This window comes from Battus philenor, unplaced genomic scaffold (genome assembly GCF_028537555.1).
Source record: "Battus philenor isolate CCGP_79_NKW_IND1 unplaced genomic scaffold, ilBatPhil1.0.hap1 SCAF_11, whole genome shotgun sequence".
NCBI lineage: Eukaryota > Metazoa > Arthropoda > Insecta > Lepidoptera > Papilionidae > Battus > Battus philenor.
The window spans coordinates 13,194,657-13,213,170 of record NW_027181673.1 but is presented as its reverse complement, the minus strand read 5'-3'; the positions used below and the strand labels follow the sequence as shown (position 1 = coordinate 13,213,170).

The window sequence follows — 18,514 nt, the reverse complement described above, 5'->3', positions numbered from 1 at the left end:
ATAAAAATGTTATAAAGGACCAATTTCATAAAAAAAAAAATTGTTCCACCTGTAAAACGGCATTCTTCAATTTTAAATACTTGGCCAGTAATAAATTCTCTTTAGAATTTTGTGTCTCAATAATATGGAACGATACAAATGATTAAATAGTACAGTTCACGCTGGTGTACCAGAAATATAATGTTTAGATAGAATTAGAGATGTGCCCAATTTGCTAAAATCTAGAATCAAATCGAGGTTAAAGTAATAAGGTTTTAAAACGGGTTCTTATCTGAGACGAAACCTTAACCAACTCAATTTGATTTTTCATCGAACTGAATTGACATCGCGCAGCTTTCCGGTTCGGGTGTTGCTTATGGTTAAAACAATATTCTACTAATGATGGTTCAATTTATAATGCTACAACTAGTGATGTTGCAACTAATGAAGTTTAAAGTAATGATTAGGTTAGGTTAGGTTGGAACTGATTAATTTGGGTAGAAATAAATAATTTTGCTATGAAATAAAATATAATATAAATTAATCCAAACATAGGTCATAACAAAGAAAACGCACTGGTGGAATAAAAACGGTTTTTCAGTCCCTATCATTGCGTATAATATCGAAGATTATAACAGCCGTTATGATCAGCAGCAAATAGTTAACTTGCAAGCTGTTGCCGTGGGAATAAGGTCCAATTTTGGCTGCGTACGCTACGACTTGGAAAACGTAATGCTGTTCGTGGACGTTGTGGAACAGGTGTGCATGAGGTCCTGTTGGAAAAAGTCTGAATTAGTATATGTAAGATTATTGGTTATATATGTACAGGCTAATTTCGCAGAACTGATAAAACGTCACATAAGTAGTGTGCGAGAGAGATAACGCTCTACGAAGCTGAAATTAGCTAATTGTCTCTTTCCAAAGGACGATGTGCAATATTTATCGCCGGGTTATTCACTGTCAAAGCTTTAATGTATGGTACAACTCTTTTTTTTTCAATAAATTAAAAAATTGGCATGTAAATATAATAATACATATAAAAATGTATACCTAGAATAGATCAAAAATGTGATATAAAATAAAAACAACGAAATTGTAATAGTTAAGGTATGAAGAGAGGAAAGAATGGTATCGAATAAAAGGAAAAATGGATATGAAAGAGATAGAAACAAGTATTGTAGAAAGAAAGAAAATAAAGGAATGAAAGATCATAGGAGGAACGATATACATATATATTTATATATATATATATAGGGAGGAACGAGGGATCCCCGTAGAAGGGGTCTTTTTAAAAAAATGTATGGTACACCCTACCCAAGAAACAATGGTATAGGAAATTATAGTAAAACGAATTGTGGAAACGCTTTTTCATAGTGAAAAACCGTTTACATAATTCGGATCACTACATATTCTGTCGTACAGATCCCGTCGCATCCTAGTAGAAAAATTAAATGAACGTAACATATAAAAGCCTTTAAGCTTCTTTACACCTATAACTGAACACCATGTATAATTCAGACATGTCCAAATTAACATATAGGTTTATTTTGCATCAGTTATTCGGATAGTTGGTGGTCAAGTAACGGCTGCTGGGTCATCCCTGACAAGATCACGTGTGTACCTGGAGGGGGGGAGGGGATATTCTCTTTCTCCTTTTCTCCTATTTAAAATGCAATAACATGATACATTACCCTTAGCGTATACAGCCACGTCTCCACCACCATGGCTATTCTCATCCAAGGGTATAGCTGCAATTTGTTCATACATGAAGCTCTCAGTATCTTCTTTACTTGGATCCTTTCTTACAATTTTAGTTCGATTGTCTACTGTTTCGATGCTATATTGAAAGGACCCTGGCCCACCAGTGCCATACGACAGGGCTGTGTAGTTGACGCCGTCAAAGGGAGATTCTCTGACGATGCCTGAAATTAATCATTGCAGTGAAATTTTGAATTCGAAACTGAACAAGTAATGTCAGAAGAGAATGCGAAAAAGAGCGAAACATATTAAAATATAGGCTAATATACCTAGTCTAGCCAAAGAAAATTTTCGATAATTAAAAAAATGTTTTATATGTGATTATGTACAGTTAAAAAGATATGACGTACTAAACTAGTAATTTAAATTGTACACCCTTAGCTTTAACGCACGCTTTTAAACGGTCGGGTCATTCGTCGATGGATTTTCGAACGGTTTCCATTTGAAACTTGGTGACTGCTGCCTCCAAAGATCTGGAACGCAGCAGCAACTTAGAGCAGATTATGTCCTTTAGCAAATACCACAATTTATAGTCCAAAGGGTTTAAGTCCGGACTAGTCGAAGGCCAATCACCAGCCTTTATGAAGTCTTGAACATTTTGCTCAAGCCAAATTTGGGTAGTGCACGCCTTATGACCCGAATTCTGTGGAAATCTCCACACTTCGTTATTGAATAACGTGTCGTTGAGAGGTTTAGCCATCGCTTCTACCCCGATATCTTGATACACTTTGGCTGAAGTTTTCACTCCTTTTTCGCATAAATGGAGTTTTGTAACCTTTTGGTAGGAGACACCAAACCCTACCAAACCATCACAGATGTTGGATGATGGCTTCGCTGAACTTTGGCCATTACCTCGGAAGCTTCTTTAGAGCTGTGTGCATACACTGGATCATTTATTTGTTGTAGTGCTCCTCGATTGTATAAATTTTTTCATCGGTAAAGATAACTTTTCTGTGTTTTTCGTCCGCGTATCGACGTAACAGCTGTTTTGATATTTCGACTCTCTTTTGTTTTAGTGTCTGGTTTAAGGTATGTCCTGTGTATCTCCAGTGAGCCTCTAGACCTAAGTTTTGTTTGATAATCTGAGAAAGTGCCCTCGGTGGGATTCTCGTTTCTCTGGAAAGGATTTACTGCTTTCTTATGGGATTTCGACAAATTCTGGCCTTGACTGCATTAACGGCCTGGTTTGTTCGAATAGACCGCGGTCGGCCGGATCTCTCAAGGTTATTAACAGACATGGTTTCAGTGAACCTTTGGATGGACGATACGCAAACTTTTGGCTAATCCCTAGCTTTATATCTACTTTGTACATTTATATCTACTTTGTACAGAGCAATTACTGCAATCCTATTCTCTTTAGTGCCCCACTTCATTTTGAAAACAAGTAATTTCTCAACAAAAAACAAACAATAATGGCGGGAAAAAGTCTATTTTTTATCGTAGGAGTTAATGTTCTAAATTCAAATTATTGTTTTTTTTGTTTAAATGTATGTAAACAGTCAGTAACAGAATTTATAACTAGACTAGGTACTACTGTCTAGATATTACCCCGGAATTTTTATTAAAAATCTTTTGCAACCTCGCACTATTATACATGTACACTATACAGTTTTGACTTATTGAATGAATCCATTCACCATCTATAGTTGTAAAAAAAAATATCTTTTCCTTCGTTAAAAAGTAACAAATAAATAATCTAAATTAAAAAAAATATATATTTATTGTAAATCTTACCAAAGATACTGGAGCCTCGTTGTGGATACCCGTTGATGGTAAGTGTGTGTGTGTGGTCGCTGGTGACGATAATGAGAGTGTCGTCGGCGTTAGTCATATCGACGGCGACCTGCACAGCGCGTTCCATCGCCACGGCCTCGTCCACGGCGGTCTTCGCTCTGCCCCTGTGATGGGCCAGGTCTATTTTACCTCCTTCTACCTGGGAACATGTATTATAATAGCTTTATATGTACCTATAGGTTCATTAATTCTGTAATTAAGCGCTGGCAATAAAATATTTTGCGGAATAAGAATTTTTTACATTTTTTTTTCGAATTACATTTATATCACTAGCAGTCCTGTGTCAGATTTGCGTAGTTAAAAAGTTCATTTTGTTTATTTGTAACGCTCTGTCTTTTGTGGGTGTAATTTCATTAAATTATTGTTTATTTGCAACATACCTAAAAAAATTTAGGCATTTTTATAAAATACGCTACTTTAAACCAGTCATAATTACGTTGTTAGTTGACAGTTAAAAAAATAATAATCTCGAAATATCGTGTTGAGTCAGTATACATATATATTAGGCGGACTGGAAAGTTAAGTCGCTTTCTTAATTTAAATTCACACGACTACATTTTTAACAAGTTTTTATTTCTAGTCAACAATATATTCACCTTCGTTATCAACTACCTTTTGCCACTTAGTCTACAAATTTTCAATTCAGGAGCGGTAAAAATCAACCGGTTTTTCTGTAAAATATATCGACGGAAACTATATTACTTTCCGATCCCCCTATATATAGATTATGGAGTGCCTATTTTATGGTTACCATTGATCATATTGGAATTGTTACTATATTACACGTCAATTATTCCACAATAAATATATGATATTAATATACAGTTACATACACACAATATAGAGCATGTATTCTTTTTTTTAATTTTGGAACTTTGTTGTTATAGTTCTTATCAGAATATCATATGTACAAAGCTACATTAGATATACTTTCAATAATAATTTATTTTATTTAGAAAAAAAGGTAAGATAAAAACATAATTAAAAAGTATTATTGTGTGGTATATGTGTGGGAGAAAACTGGCAACATTAGGAAAGGAAGATGGAAGAATTGACATTGACAGAGAGCTGTCAGATTTGCGATGTACGACGAATTTACGAGTGTTATGTTTATATAAAATTTTTGATTAGAATCAAATATTTTCACTGCTTAATTCCCACATATATATAACACAAAAAAAAAACAATTAATTTGGATGAGTTAACAGATAACCGCTTAAAATACCGGTTATTCAAATAGAACTAATTGTTAGGAACGACTTATCAATTAAAGGCTGGAAAATTTATTTCTTTAATACTCGTTAGATAATTTTATCTTTTATATTATTCACTTTGAACGCACGTACACAAGTCTTACGTAATGAATATAATTCCAGGAAATTCTAAATAGATATCAAATCGAATCGTGCTCTCAATAATAGTTTTTTCATGTTTAAACTACTATATACAAGAGTTTCCAAACGCGTCTTGATCAGACAAGAGATTTTTAATCTGTAATGATTTATTTTGTGATCACAAACAAATATCTTTATGTAGTTAGAGAAAATCATTCATTAAATTGTATTTACACTCAAATATATACATACATACATATATATATATATATATATATATATATATATATATATATATATATATAGATAGATAGATAGATAGATAGTAAATTTCGTGAATTCTGAAAACAACAAAAAAACTTCGTCATAATTTAGAAGTAGATCGTTTACTGCTATATGCAGGCACTAATATGCAGGCCATAGATTTCCAATAAAACCGGCTGAAAGTGGTTGTGTGGTGGAATTTTTACCATTGTCTTTGGTTACCCAGTTTATAATATGAAAAAGATACCATTAGAAAGAATCCATTAGGGTTCTTCTTCAATACTTTAATGGCCGCTTTTGTCATGTCGGAGATCGAAGGTTGTCCTTCGTCACTTTTGTTCCTTTCGAATTCATACTTCATGTGTTCATTTGCAAAGATTCCTGAAACGAAATAGGTGGTTAAATTCCGCAAAAATAGGTTTAGTAATAATCTAATATATAAAATTCTCGTGTCACGGTGTTCGAACTTGAACTCCTCCGAAACGGCTTGACCGATTTTTACCAAATTTTACATGCGTATTCAGTATGTCTGAGAATCGGCTACTATCTATTTTCCATACCCCTAAGTGATAAGAGTGGTCCACCCCTAAATTTTATTTTTAATTTTTTAGACAATTTTTTTGGTTTTTATTTTATTATGATACAGCATACAAAAATACATACAAACCTAAATTTTCACCCCTCTACGATCAACCCTTATCTTACATTTGTTAATAAAAAACTTTAATTTTTTTGCAAAACAACGTTTGCGGGATCAGCTAGTTAACATATAAGAAGGATAACAATGTAAAATAGCATGAACAAATTTACAAATTTGATAATTGTGTGATATTTAAGGAACGAGGCGAAGGTAGTGAGGCGATGAATGAGCGGAAATAAGTATGAAAAAGAATGATGGAAAAATGTAGAATGAAAGAAGATGAAAGATAGATCAAACTATAAAGATAGAAGAGTATAAAAATAAAAGAAAAAAAAACAGTTAATTAATAAGAAAAATTGTTAAAGAATATCAAACCTTATACTGCAACAAGATAGCGAGTACAAGAGATCCACAATGACTGGAGCAAAAAAAAACATAAGTTTAAATCAATGCCCATGGTTCAGCTTTTTTAAAGGTAAACTTCGTAAACAAATAAAATATTCTAGCCACATTCCTCGCAGTGGACCGGTGATGAGTATGTGTTGGGTTGAACTAAACATATGCTGCTGTTTAATTTTATGCATGAATTTTTAGGTCTGAGGAGGGTCTGAGGATTGTCAAGGACCTATATCACTCAGTACTTGGAAACTTTATGAACTCCTCCTTTGATTGCCCATGCTAAGAACAGACACTAGGGTTACCTGGACAGCCCCAGGACAAACATAGACGTGTGATGAGTGAATGAACGAGACGGTGAATGGTGAACGCAATGTTAACCCATCAAATAGGAAATCTAAACATGATTCGAGTTAAGCCCAACCATAGGTATATCTGAGAAGAACATCAATGAAGCAGAATTCACTAAGAAAGCCTTTAAACAACTGTTCAAAGGGTTCACCAGATTTTAAATTTATCGGTGTTGATTAAATAATCTCTGATGTTATACAAATAGGATCTAATATAGTAACAAAAACTGTGTAAATTGTCAGGACCTTTTACGGTTTGACCCCGCTGTACGACTTGCGACCTGTTGACATGTTATCCGAAAAAGTATATAACTAGATATACTTAATCTAACCGAATAGTAATCGGATTAAGTGGCTTTATTTGGTACTTATACCGTTAAGTTATAAATGGACATGCCTTAAAACTTTTCATTAAATTTATAGCACTTAGAAAATTGATTGATAATAGAAACGGTGTACGCGAAATTTATTCAAAAAGTTAAAAATTAAGTCTTTTGTTCTTAACTTTATTTTAAATGCATAATTTACTATCGGAATAAAATTTAAAATGGCGTGAAATGGTATCTCATTTTGTTGATAATAATCAATTTAAAACATGTCAAAGAATATTTTTATGCTAAAGTAAAGGGTGTGTATATTAAAAATACTCGTATATATATTTTTATTTTATATAGAGTTACATAATTGTTATTTATAATTTTTTGTGTACGGTTCTCGAAAATTCTCACCGAGTACAATCTCGAACTTACTAGAACCTTATCCGTAGTATAAATAGGTTTACTCCCCATGTCGACAGTTCAGTATTGTTTTTTGAGTTATATGATTAATATTTACGATCAGTGATACAAAGTGACTATTTGGAAAGTGATTTCTTGAGCGATTTGGAAGCGAAGTTTGGACTAACCGAAAGTATGCTTTGTGTTAAAGTAGAGTGACCATCTGATTTATGAATAAAGGACTCCTTGTGAACCAGTGGTGTTTCATTAGAGTACGTAACAGTATATATCCATGTTCCTGCTGTGTTTCTTTTGTCAACCTTGTTTATTTGCAACAGCGTCCTCTGCGTACCATAATACTACGCTACGATAGTCAACCAGCCAGCCAAGGGTAGCGATTATAGTATATCACAATAAATATTTTTCATATGCCTCCCTATGCTTTGCAGTGAGTTGAAACGATGACGACAGTCCTGTGACTATATCCCGGTGGTTGAATTTTTTCTATGACTAAAGAAAAACGCACGAAAAAAGAACCCTTGACTTCTTAGGATATTCTAGTATTATTACTAACTTTATGTAGTTTAGTAGTAGAGATGACGAATGATGATTAGTTTCTGTAGTCCCTCATCTAGGTAAGGGTTCGAAGAGTTTCTTCCTAGACGAGGCCAGTTGTCCTTGACTAGTCTTCTGTAGATTCTTCTATGGTTATATCAGTAGGAGTAATTATAGTAATGATTTAAAATGTAGTAATAAAATATTTACCAAAAAGATAGTCAACACTATCATTTACATTTCTTAGTTCTCCGGTGTTGGATACAACTTCGTATTTAAGACCTCTAGTGTCTTTGTCTTTTTTGTATTCGTCAATAAGATTCCTTCCGTCTTGTCTGTAGCACGACCAACCACTGATGGGATCTTCAGGTGTGCCCGTGGAGTTTGTAACTAAAACTTGTCTTCCGCCACCTAAAACTACCTGAAAGTAACAAATCTATATTGCTTTATTTCCTGGTTATATTATTTTGTAGTCTAATCAGGGGCGGCTTAACCTATAGTGCAGGATGTGCAATGCACGCGAGCGCCGCAGCGCCGCGCCCTGAGATAGCTAAGAGCATCGTCTTCGACCATCACGGTACAACAATGAACTGACAGAAGCGGCCAGGCAGCGCGGTGGCGGCAGTTATCAAACGCGAGCGCCCTATAGGCAGCTTCTTTTTCGAACATTTTTCTTCAACTCGTCATAAGCCTTATTTCACGTATTCAAGTTTGTTAGTTTAGAAGCTACCAGACAGCGCGGCAAAGTTAATAGTTATAGCCGCTTTCAGCCCTAGCGGGCGCTAAGGGTTTCATTGCACACGGGCGCTACACGAGCTAGAGCCGCCCCTGAGTTTTCTAGATACGAATGGAAAAATGCTGTCCACGTACTCCTTCCGTTTACGGGGATAGCACCCCATCCACGTTAAGTCTCTAATTGATTCAGGCGTTACTTTACGGAAGTCCATCCTAAGTAAGAATAGGACTAATATATAGCTACTTCCGCTATGTAGCAGTAGTCGTGTAAACTTTATTACACGACTACTGCTACATAGCAGAAGTAGCTATATATTAGTCCTTTTCTTACTTAAGATGGTTAAGTTGCTGTATATTTGTATGGGCGTCTATTGATCGAAAAGAAGAATTAGAATTCAAAACGTTTTTTTATTACTGTATTATCATTACGTTATTTATTATTTCTGAAACTATACATACAGTTTCCGGCGATAAATATTGCACCATTAGAAAGAGACAGTCGGCTCATTTCGGCTTCGCAGAGCGTTATCTTTGTCGCATGAAATACAAACAGTCCGGTATCTATTAAGAGCTGTAAAAATGTCCGCAAAATGTTTTACGTATTTAATTATTTAGGAAAATTACAACTGTACATGATATTTACTAAATACGTAAACATAATATGAACATGTTTTTTTAACCACAACCTAAAGCCCCCCTTATAGAAAAATTGATGTATTTTATGTACAGAGAATAAAAATAATTATCAAAAGAAGCAAATGATACTTGTTTTAACAGCTCCTAATAGATACAGATTGTATTTCGTGCGACAGAGATAACGCTCTACGAAGCCGAAATTAGCCAATTGTCTCTTTCCAAAGGTCGATGTGCAATATTTATCGCCGGGTACTGTAGCTCATTTGATGTCAAGTTTAAGCTATACTTTTGCACCTTTAAAGCTTTTACACCTATTTCCAATCAATCTTAAGTTTTATAACTATCTAGTGTTCACATATTCATTCAGCCGTGTTACTTTAAATTGTGATTATACCGTTAATTAGTTTATGTCAAGATAAGAATGCTAGAAAGAGCCTAATTTAGTATAAACTAGAATTAAATCGACTCCCTTAAAATGGCACCACCATTCATCTCTAGTCACCTGAACGATAAAAGGTCACATCGCTACCTTAAAAGTCGTTCACATGTAACACAACGCCCATTAGCAGATAGACAACTACACACAACAGATATATAACAAGCATTAGTTTTCTTAGACCAGGGGTGAGCAACCTTTTTATCGACAGACCTATTTATATTTGTTTTTTTTTTTAGCTTGGCACATAAAGTAACGCATAGTAATAATTTACAAAAAAAAAATTATAAAAATTAGAATTAATTTAAAAAAATAAAGGAGACATTTCACGTATAAATTTTAATGCTAAACGTAGAAACAAACAAGAACAGAAAAACGAAATTACTAGAAATTTGTAATGAAAAATATAGCACTCTTTTTATATGATACAAGCTGATTGATAGAAATTGTATTTGATTGGATAGCTACACGTATGCAACTTTCAATGACATTATACAGACGATTAGAAATATGTATAACAGCTTTAAAGCTTTTTACTGACATTATTCGATTTAAATCTCTAACACTTATACCCAATGATCCTGTACATAGTCTAAAAATCGTGCCCCACATTAAAATTACGAGTGTAACCAACATTTATATGTCCATGTTCGTTGATTACATAAGTCTATAGTCACTTACGTGTAGATCTCTACCAGGCCAGTCTTCTATGAGTTGGCGGGCGATGTCTTTGCACTGCCCAGTGTTGGGCGGCATGTCCGCCTCGCACTCCCAACCTCTTGATGCACTGTGGGCGTACAAGGGCCCGGGCGTTGCGTGCGTCACTCGCATTGTAGTAACAAGACCTGATACAATAGATAACTCATTCTTAAGCATGCATTATTTAAAAGAATTGTTTCGTCGAATCATCTTTCTTAACTGGGTACGTGTTGAAAAATCAATTGGTGATTAAAAAATAATTATTGTTTTAACGATGGTATACGAAGTTGTACGAAGTTGTACGAAGGTTTACGAAGTTGCACGAAAGTTTACGAGGTTGTACGAAAGTTTACGAAGTTGCACAAAAGTTTACGACGTTGTACGAAAGTTTACGGGGTCGTATGAGATTTCCAAACGCAATCTTATCTAAGAACAGCCTACAATCAACTCGAACAGATTATTTGTGATTTCTTATATATCTTTAATATAGTAGAACAATTCATTTGCAACCTCTGTTAACACTCAAATCCTTCTCACTATTGTAGCATTTTACGTCAAGTTTTTGTTGAAAGAACTTCTTACATGTATTTCAAGATACCTGATGTATCGTTGTGGAGTTTCTTCCTGAGTTAAAAATAAATACATTAAATAAATAAATAATAAGTTGACGATCGTTAAGTTCCAAAATTGAATAAACGATTTTTGTCTCTATGTTTATCTGACGACATTAATGGGACTATATTGTTAATCTGTACAGTTGTTCAATAAGAGATACTCATTTTATAAAGCCAAAGAAAGGTATAACTAATAATTTTATTTAAACCTAGTGTTAACCTTACGTGCATCGCTATTTTTATATACTGTAGCTATGAGTAATTTATATCTTATTTATATTTTTCATTCAGTATCTTCTTTTTTTCAGCAGATAGACACCCACTGCAATATATAGGCTTCCACCAACGATCGCCATGATGATTGGTCTTGCTCTCCCCACATCCAATGATTTCTCGCGACTCTAACTGTCTTCGGTCCACATATTACGTTTCTTATGCTGTCTTATTAGTATCCATCTCACGTTCATGTAACTTATTTTTACATTCTCTATGCTTTATATTCTTCTACTTCTCTATCTCTTTTCTTTACTTTTTATTTCGATGTAAATTCTTATTTTTACTTTCTTTGTCTTACACTTCGAGTGACCAGGTTCTATTAACGCTGTATGCTTTACGACCCACCGATGAAAGCTTACAAATTCATTCGGGCCAAATCAAAATCTTTTCATTTTTTTATTGTAATTAATATTCTTAAGTACATAAAATGTTTTTATTCAATTTGAAAATCACGCCGTCCAATTGCGACATGGCAAAGCGGCTCACTTATATGTGTATTATGTTTCATTGTTACTATATGTGGCTCGTGGGAAACGTATCCGCGGGTCCCACAGGTGGACCCTATAGCTTAAATGATTCAGTGAGAACTGGCTCACCGATGAACCGCGTTGCCTTTATGAAAATATATGATTTTTAAATAGCGTTTAACGTATTAAGCGTTAAATTTAGCATTTAGCAGTTACAGCAATTCAACATTTAGACACAAAGAACAATAGATTACTTTTTGTAAATTATTTATATCAAAGGAACCTACCGCTGCTTTTTCCAGCTCTCAAAGCAAGAGCTGCTAGGGAATCGAGCCTGGCATTTTGCTTGAGAGATGCAGGACAGTCATTCGTTTTCACAGTAGCGTCCACACCCAACGTGCCCAGGTTTGTTTTTATACCAGTGAACAATGCCGTAGCGGTGCAGCCGGAATCTGGTACCATTTTGTCTGCAGAATATGTCTGGAATAAATATTGACCATCAATTCTTTTTTCTTTCGTATGCTGTTTTATTTTTGACAACAGCTTTTTGTTTTCTTCTACGTTTACAAAATTATTTTGTTAATGGTTATATAATTATGTTATCCTAGTTAAATGGAACTTGGTAACACATCACCGCCCCCAATGAATAAAATGATAAGTCTGAAATTGCAACTTTTTAAGGGAGATGAAAATTTAATATTAGTTATATATCAAAAATTTTGGCTACATAAAGCAATGAAAATATTAATAATAATTTTAATTTTTTTAATTGTATTAATTCTTAACGTGCCGAGAAGAGTATAGTTTTTACTTATATCGTAAATAAACATTTTACTCTTGTTTGTACTTTATCTTATTCAGAGAAAATGATGGAAAAAATTGACAGGGTGTATTGGAACACCTAGATTGCAAATATTATATTTAAAAACACGATGAAGATATAGGTGACTGTAATTTTATTCGGTGGGGACGGCGACATATATATTTATCTTTAGGTAATAATATAGTATATATTAGTCCATTAGAATACTTTATTTTCTGTTGATGAAGGTGCTGTTAGCCCGAAGGCTTTTAAGAAGGCTCAGTTCACGGAGTGGAAAGGTCCGTGAGCTTAAAACATCAGAATAACAGATCTCATGACAGACCGTGATGGTCACCTGTGGAAAGGCTACATAGCGCGCAGAACAGATGACCGCTGGAGCCTTAAGATTCTGGAGAACGTCCATAAATAAGACCGATTGAAATCAGTCTTATTGGAAATCTGTGGTAGATCTTTATCCAGCAAAGGATGATATTCACCTTTAAAAGTCCTATATGTGGAAACTTCTCGAACGATAGCTGATGAGATTCGCCGCCCTGGTATATTCTCGCCGCTGTCACTGTGTTTGGTCCCATGCCGTCTCCCACAAACAAAATGACGTTTTTTGCTGTACCAACATTCTGTTTAATTCGAAGAGCCTCGTGCAACTCATCTTTAGCTAGCTGCTCCCAGTATTTCTGATCTAATGACAAAAGAAGTCGTTTGATACGCTCCGTACACAGTAAAACCAAGCGTGCACGCTCTTGGCGAGGGTAGTCAGAAAAAGAAGAAGAGTGTGTAACCATCCGTATTCTTAACAACTGAACGTTACACTAAGCTGGAACTCATCATCTATAGAGATCTCTTCAAGCCCTTCAGTCCTGATTCATCGCGAATCGTCTGGAAGGAAATTTTATTAATATGTCGACCACGGTTCCGCAAGTACACCATCGATGAAGCTGCAAAAGCCGCAAGGCTACCAACTTACATCATGCAAAACAATTAAAAAGGTCAAAATATGGTTAATTTTTCGGGATTCCAACGATTTAAAAAAATTCATGAATTCAAATTATTGTTGATTGTCAAAACGTGTATGTAAATGTATTGTATATCCAGCATTACCTTTTTTCTATTTTTTATTACTTTATTACTTTTTTTTTCCAGGAAGTGTGACTTCCCAATATAAATATAGAAGCAAAACATTCTGTAGACCTGAGACTTGACTTCATCAAGTTAACAAGACTTCCACTGGCACTATATGCGAAAAGTAGGGACGGGTGGCCAACCTGCGTCGCTAGAGCCATATGCAGCTCTTTGCAGTATTATTTGTGGCTTTCGATAAATTCAACAGAATTCTTATTTAATTTTTGTGTTTACATATTTAAAATTGTTATCTTTTTTATGTTTTTCTAAAGTCTTAAATTGCCTATAACAAATAATAAATATCTATTGCAACTTTGCAACAAATATACATATTTTGTACCTAGTTATAAAATCAGCAGACGACTTATTGCAGAATAATGTGCAGGCGAAGCAAAAATTATATCTTTGTTAGACTTCTCTTAGTGCATGGTTGCACAGACTTATTAAGACTAGGGGCCACTGGGGCAAATCATGAACTGATGGCGGGCCGGCCGCCAGAAGTATAGGTAATTAATTTATTTTTGGTTTTATTCTGGAATAGAATTCAATATTTTTCGAATGTACGAGAGTATTATTTTTGCTGTCGGCGGGCCACCAGTATTCGACCGGCGGGCCGCGGTCTGTGCATCCATGCCTTAGTGGAATAAGCTGTCTGCAAGACCATGTAAACATCCGTCGTCCCTTCCAAGAAACACAACAACGTGAAGAACATCTGATGGTCACAGCGTCAGTTCTGGGTTAGGCTCCGGGGGAATTCCTGCTCACCAGAGCACTAGCCGAGACTCACAGAGTCTCTAAATCGACTCTTAGATAAGTTAAACAATGGAATAAGAAATATATTCTTGCATAACTTTTTTAAAAGAAATCTCATGTTTATGAAACGACTACCTTTATTATATTTAGCAAAATCTTTAATTAATATTTTAAATAAAAAAAATTATACTTTTTTTGGATACGTTTTAAATACGCATTTAGTTATGGCTCAAAAAATATTTTAAATTAAAAAAAAATGACTCGGATATTAAAGAAGCTTGGCAACCCCTGGTGTACGGTGTTTATATAGGATCAAAGATAATGTTCTGGAAGCTTCCATTGCTAGATTTAAACAAAATAGTTAAAGAACGCCATAGTTTTACTACACAGTAAATGACTTGTTTGCCTCGGCTATTTCAAATCTCTCTTATTCTGTCTAATTTTAAATTGTTTAAATAATAATTAGCTGGGTTTCTCTCGCTTTCTTTTTAATTCTTGATTCATCATGCGAACATATGAAAGACTCCATTTGACGTAAATAAATGATGTAATCTATCGTAGGTTCAAATTCATGAATTCTTTATTGAATTCATGAATTTGAATTTGAAAAAAAGAACATTTGACACTGTTTGAAAAAAGAATATTTGGCGCTAGGTCTATTTACAGCAATAAAAAACAAGAGGGACCTCTTTGTTTTGGACATAATAATAATTATTTCATAGGATTGGAAACCAACAAGCTGTTAAGTCGCAAGTGCCTCGAGAGACGACCTTGTATTGGGCTTATTCTATAAGGGGATACACACAGTATGTAATCGCCACACTAGGCAGGCGGGATGGCGATCGCAGTGTTATATTATGGGATGCAGAGGACGCTGCTGTGACGTGTGACGTGGTATTTCTATATAATTAATGCGCAAATTATGAATTATAGGATTGTACCACGACTTACGAATGCGAATTCTCAGATTTTACTGCACGATAATTATTTTGAAATATATTAAATATAGTTTTAAAAAAATTACGTAAAGGGTTTTTATAAAGTTTGTTGTTCTTTTACAGTATTAAATATGTCGTTAAAGTGACCATACAAAACAGTCCGAGTCCACTGTGGGCTCTTCTGGAATCAAGGTGAGTTTATAATCCCTCAAAGCTTTAATTTGAAGTATTGAAATTATAGGAGGCGCAATGAGGAGGGTTATTCTACCATTCTTTTCATTTCATCATGATGTAGTCGTAGGAGTCACTGAATAATCTCAAGTGTAATATGATATGTATCCTCATCATTATGTCAGCCGATCTGCCCTCTGCAAGGGGCCTCTAAAAATCGCCATGACCACTAGCTTTGGACTGCCCGTATCCAGTGACCTTGATTATGTCGTCTCGATTCACCTAGTGAGAGGCCAATTCTTCGAGTTATGTCAGTGATTTTATAGTTACGAAATATAATAAATAAATTACAGTTATTAGAAAGAGATTTATTGCAATTTACAAATTGCTCTTAATAGTCCGTAACAGGGATTCTCAACCGTTTCGATTGCGGCACGCTTTTAACGTCATCAAAATATGACAACACGATACCGCGGTACCGTAAGCTTATTTCCAAAGAAACCGTGGATTTTAAATGCTTATTAATAATAAAGATAACGATTTTACCACGAATAATCAAGCTTCATAAATAATTTTAGACGTAGTATAACAGGAAAGTAAATAATGTCTAACTTTGTTAAAAAAATATATTTGTTTCAAAAGTATCAAAATCGGTCATCATACGAGTGCTAACCCATTAATGTTTTGTACTTTTCCTTATTTTTTGCGACTGATAATTTTTTATTTATGTGAGAAAATTTCTTAATTATCATCTCAACCTTTTATATATAAATGGATACAAAAAATATTTACGTAATTATTTAAAATTACGAAAATATTTCATCAATCTCTAATGATACGTACCAACACCGTGGTATTAATTTTAAAACATTATTTTATGATAAAAAAAATAATCAGCCTTATTGTTTTGTGTAACTTAAATACATATACATATAATAAGTTAACAACATAAAAATAAGGAAAAAGACTAGAATTAATGTTAAAAGGCATGCTTTAATATAGTATATAATAAATCCAAGGCACCATAACATATGAGGCTGGCACCCAAAACATATTTATTATAAAATTAAAAAAAAAACTTATGAATTTAACTTAAATAATGTTGTACAAAGTAACATATTTTTTTGTTATATATAAAATACTAATTATATATGCATGTTATTTAATACACGAATTTAATTTTAATTAAAATGAAATATTAAGTATGAATCTAAATCTAATTAAACATCTTCAATACATTTCTGTTTACATTTATTGTCTATGTTGTAACATTATTTTACCGCGTACAATTAGGAGATAAAAAATATAAGGTTATGTTTTTAACGAAAACTAGTTATACTACAAAATGTCGTACACAAAGTTTCTTGACTTCATTAATAATTGTCATTAAAAGTGTGTATCTTACCTGTTCTTAACGAAGATGTTAAACAAATTATTGAGGCGAAAGCGACCGTATTCAACCAATGCATCATGCTAACTGAATGTAAGAATTGCTCTGTGTCAATAACGGCTAGTCATTTACACACACAAGCAAGCATCAATGAAATTTTAAATTATCGTTGATTATAAAATAAATGTGCCGAATTTAATATCGTATAATTATTTTTTTACAGATTACTACTAGGCACTATATTAATGGAATTAATATTACCTATATAAATACGTTAAAAATGTTTTCCTTTCTTTAATTCATACAGCAGATCTAAGGCACAATTAATAATGTATACTAGGTACGCCTAAAAAAAGAGATATTTTTAATTAGTTAAAATACATGAAATTAAGGAGCTAGGGATGATTATATTGTTATTAATAATTAGTTTTTATAAATCAAACATTATAGATGAATTTAGATGAACATTAATCCGTGATGTATAATTTTACAGTAATCACTGTATAACTTGATTTTTATTTTACATTTTATCAGTGTTCACTTAACGGAAGTACTATTAAATAGTAAGTAATTTTTCAAGTTTTAATTAATTAGTAACAGTTTGTATTTTGAATAATAATAAAAAAGGTACGTATATATAATATACACCTAGATAAAAATTTACAAAAAACAAAATTAAAAGGGAGAAGTACGAAGATTTAGAAGAAGACGAAGGATTTATAATAAAATTTACACACGTTACAACTTTATTTATTTTTAAATACTTGACGCATTTAACAAAGCATTGTACAACAATCGGAAACTTCAAAATCTCTATAAAATTAATTATAAATTCACATTGTAAATAATTATTACACACTTAAAGCGTTTATAATTGATCGATAGTAGTGCAAACATTTAATATAGGGGCCTATTCACGTCGATATTGGCAGGAGCGAATTAAATTTCTGATAATAAAGAATGAATCATTTCGAGTTTTTTTTTAACTTGTATTTAAAATATGTACATATTAAAATTCAGGTCTTTGTTATTCAAAGGAAGTTTTTGTAGCAATAAACTGTATATTTAATAATTAAACGTTAAGAAGAACCAAATATGTATAATTCTTATAATAAATGCATGGAACATATATTCAAAGGTGAATAGACCCTTATTAATAATACAAATATCTAAATAAACATTTCTAACATTTATCTATACGTATATACGAGTAAATAGTAGTAATATATTCATACAAACATCAATTTAAGACAATAGGATTGAAATATATGATTTATTTAGGTATTTAAGGGATTCAGTAAATATTATATAGGCAGGACGAAGAACGATCCAAACTTTTGAATAAGTACGACGACATTCTTTGAAGCTTGTTATCGTTTAAAATTTTAATTTTAATGATAAGCAAGGAAAATTTAATGAAAATAACAATTTTATTTAAAATTTTGTTATCAAAGAATTAAAATAAATAGTGTTCAAAGAAGAAAATTTTATTTTAACGCCATCTATTTTATAGGTTCTGCTTCAAAGAATACAATCTGTACTAATCTCATGAATAAATTGTTGGATAGTCTATGAACTAATTAAAGCAAAGGACGTCTTATTGTCGTTATTTTTTATCTGTTACCTACACTCGCTTATGACATATATTTTTAAAGAATTAAGCTACCATAG

At 33.2% G+C, this 18,514-nt stretch overlaps 1 protein-coding gene across 1 annotated transcript; it reads right to left on the bottom strand.

Moving 5' to 3' along the window:
• Window positions 1-505: 505 nt before the first annotated feature.
• LOC137932424 (alkaline phosphatase-like) lies at window positions 506-16,922 on the bottom strand. Its single transcript, XM_068776041.1, has 9 exons — window positions 16,859-16,922; window positions 12,949-13,151; window positions 11,937-12,129; window positions 10,275-10,438; window positions 7,997-8,207; window positions 5,377-5,510; window positions 3,472-3,670; window positions 1,671-1,901; window positions 506-752 (listed from the first exon to the last, which is right to left on the bottom strand). Exons 1-9 carry the CDS (start codon window positions 16,920-16,922, stop codon window positions 577-579), a joined length of 1,575 nt encoding a protein of 524 aa, XP_068632142.1. The 3' UTR covers window positions 506-576.
• Window positions 16,923-18,514: the final 1,592 nt, after the last annotated feature.

What these genes read in the sequence shown, in the direction of transcription:
- LOC137932424 (XM_068776041.1), bottom strand. Translation starts at nt 16,922, where the DNA reads ATGCATTGGTTGAATACGGTCGCTTTCGCCTCAATAATTTGTTTAACA. An exon ending in GGCCTGGTAGAGATCTACAC is followed by an intron (nt 8,208 to 10,274) that starts GTAAGTGACTAT and finishes TGTTACTTTCAG; the next exon opens with GTAGTTTTAGGTGGCGGAAG. An exon ending in CGTGGCTGTATACGCTAAGG is followed by an intron (nt 753 to 1,670) that starts GTAATGTATCAT and finishes TTTTTCCAACAG; the next exon opens with GACCTCATGCACACCTGTTC.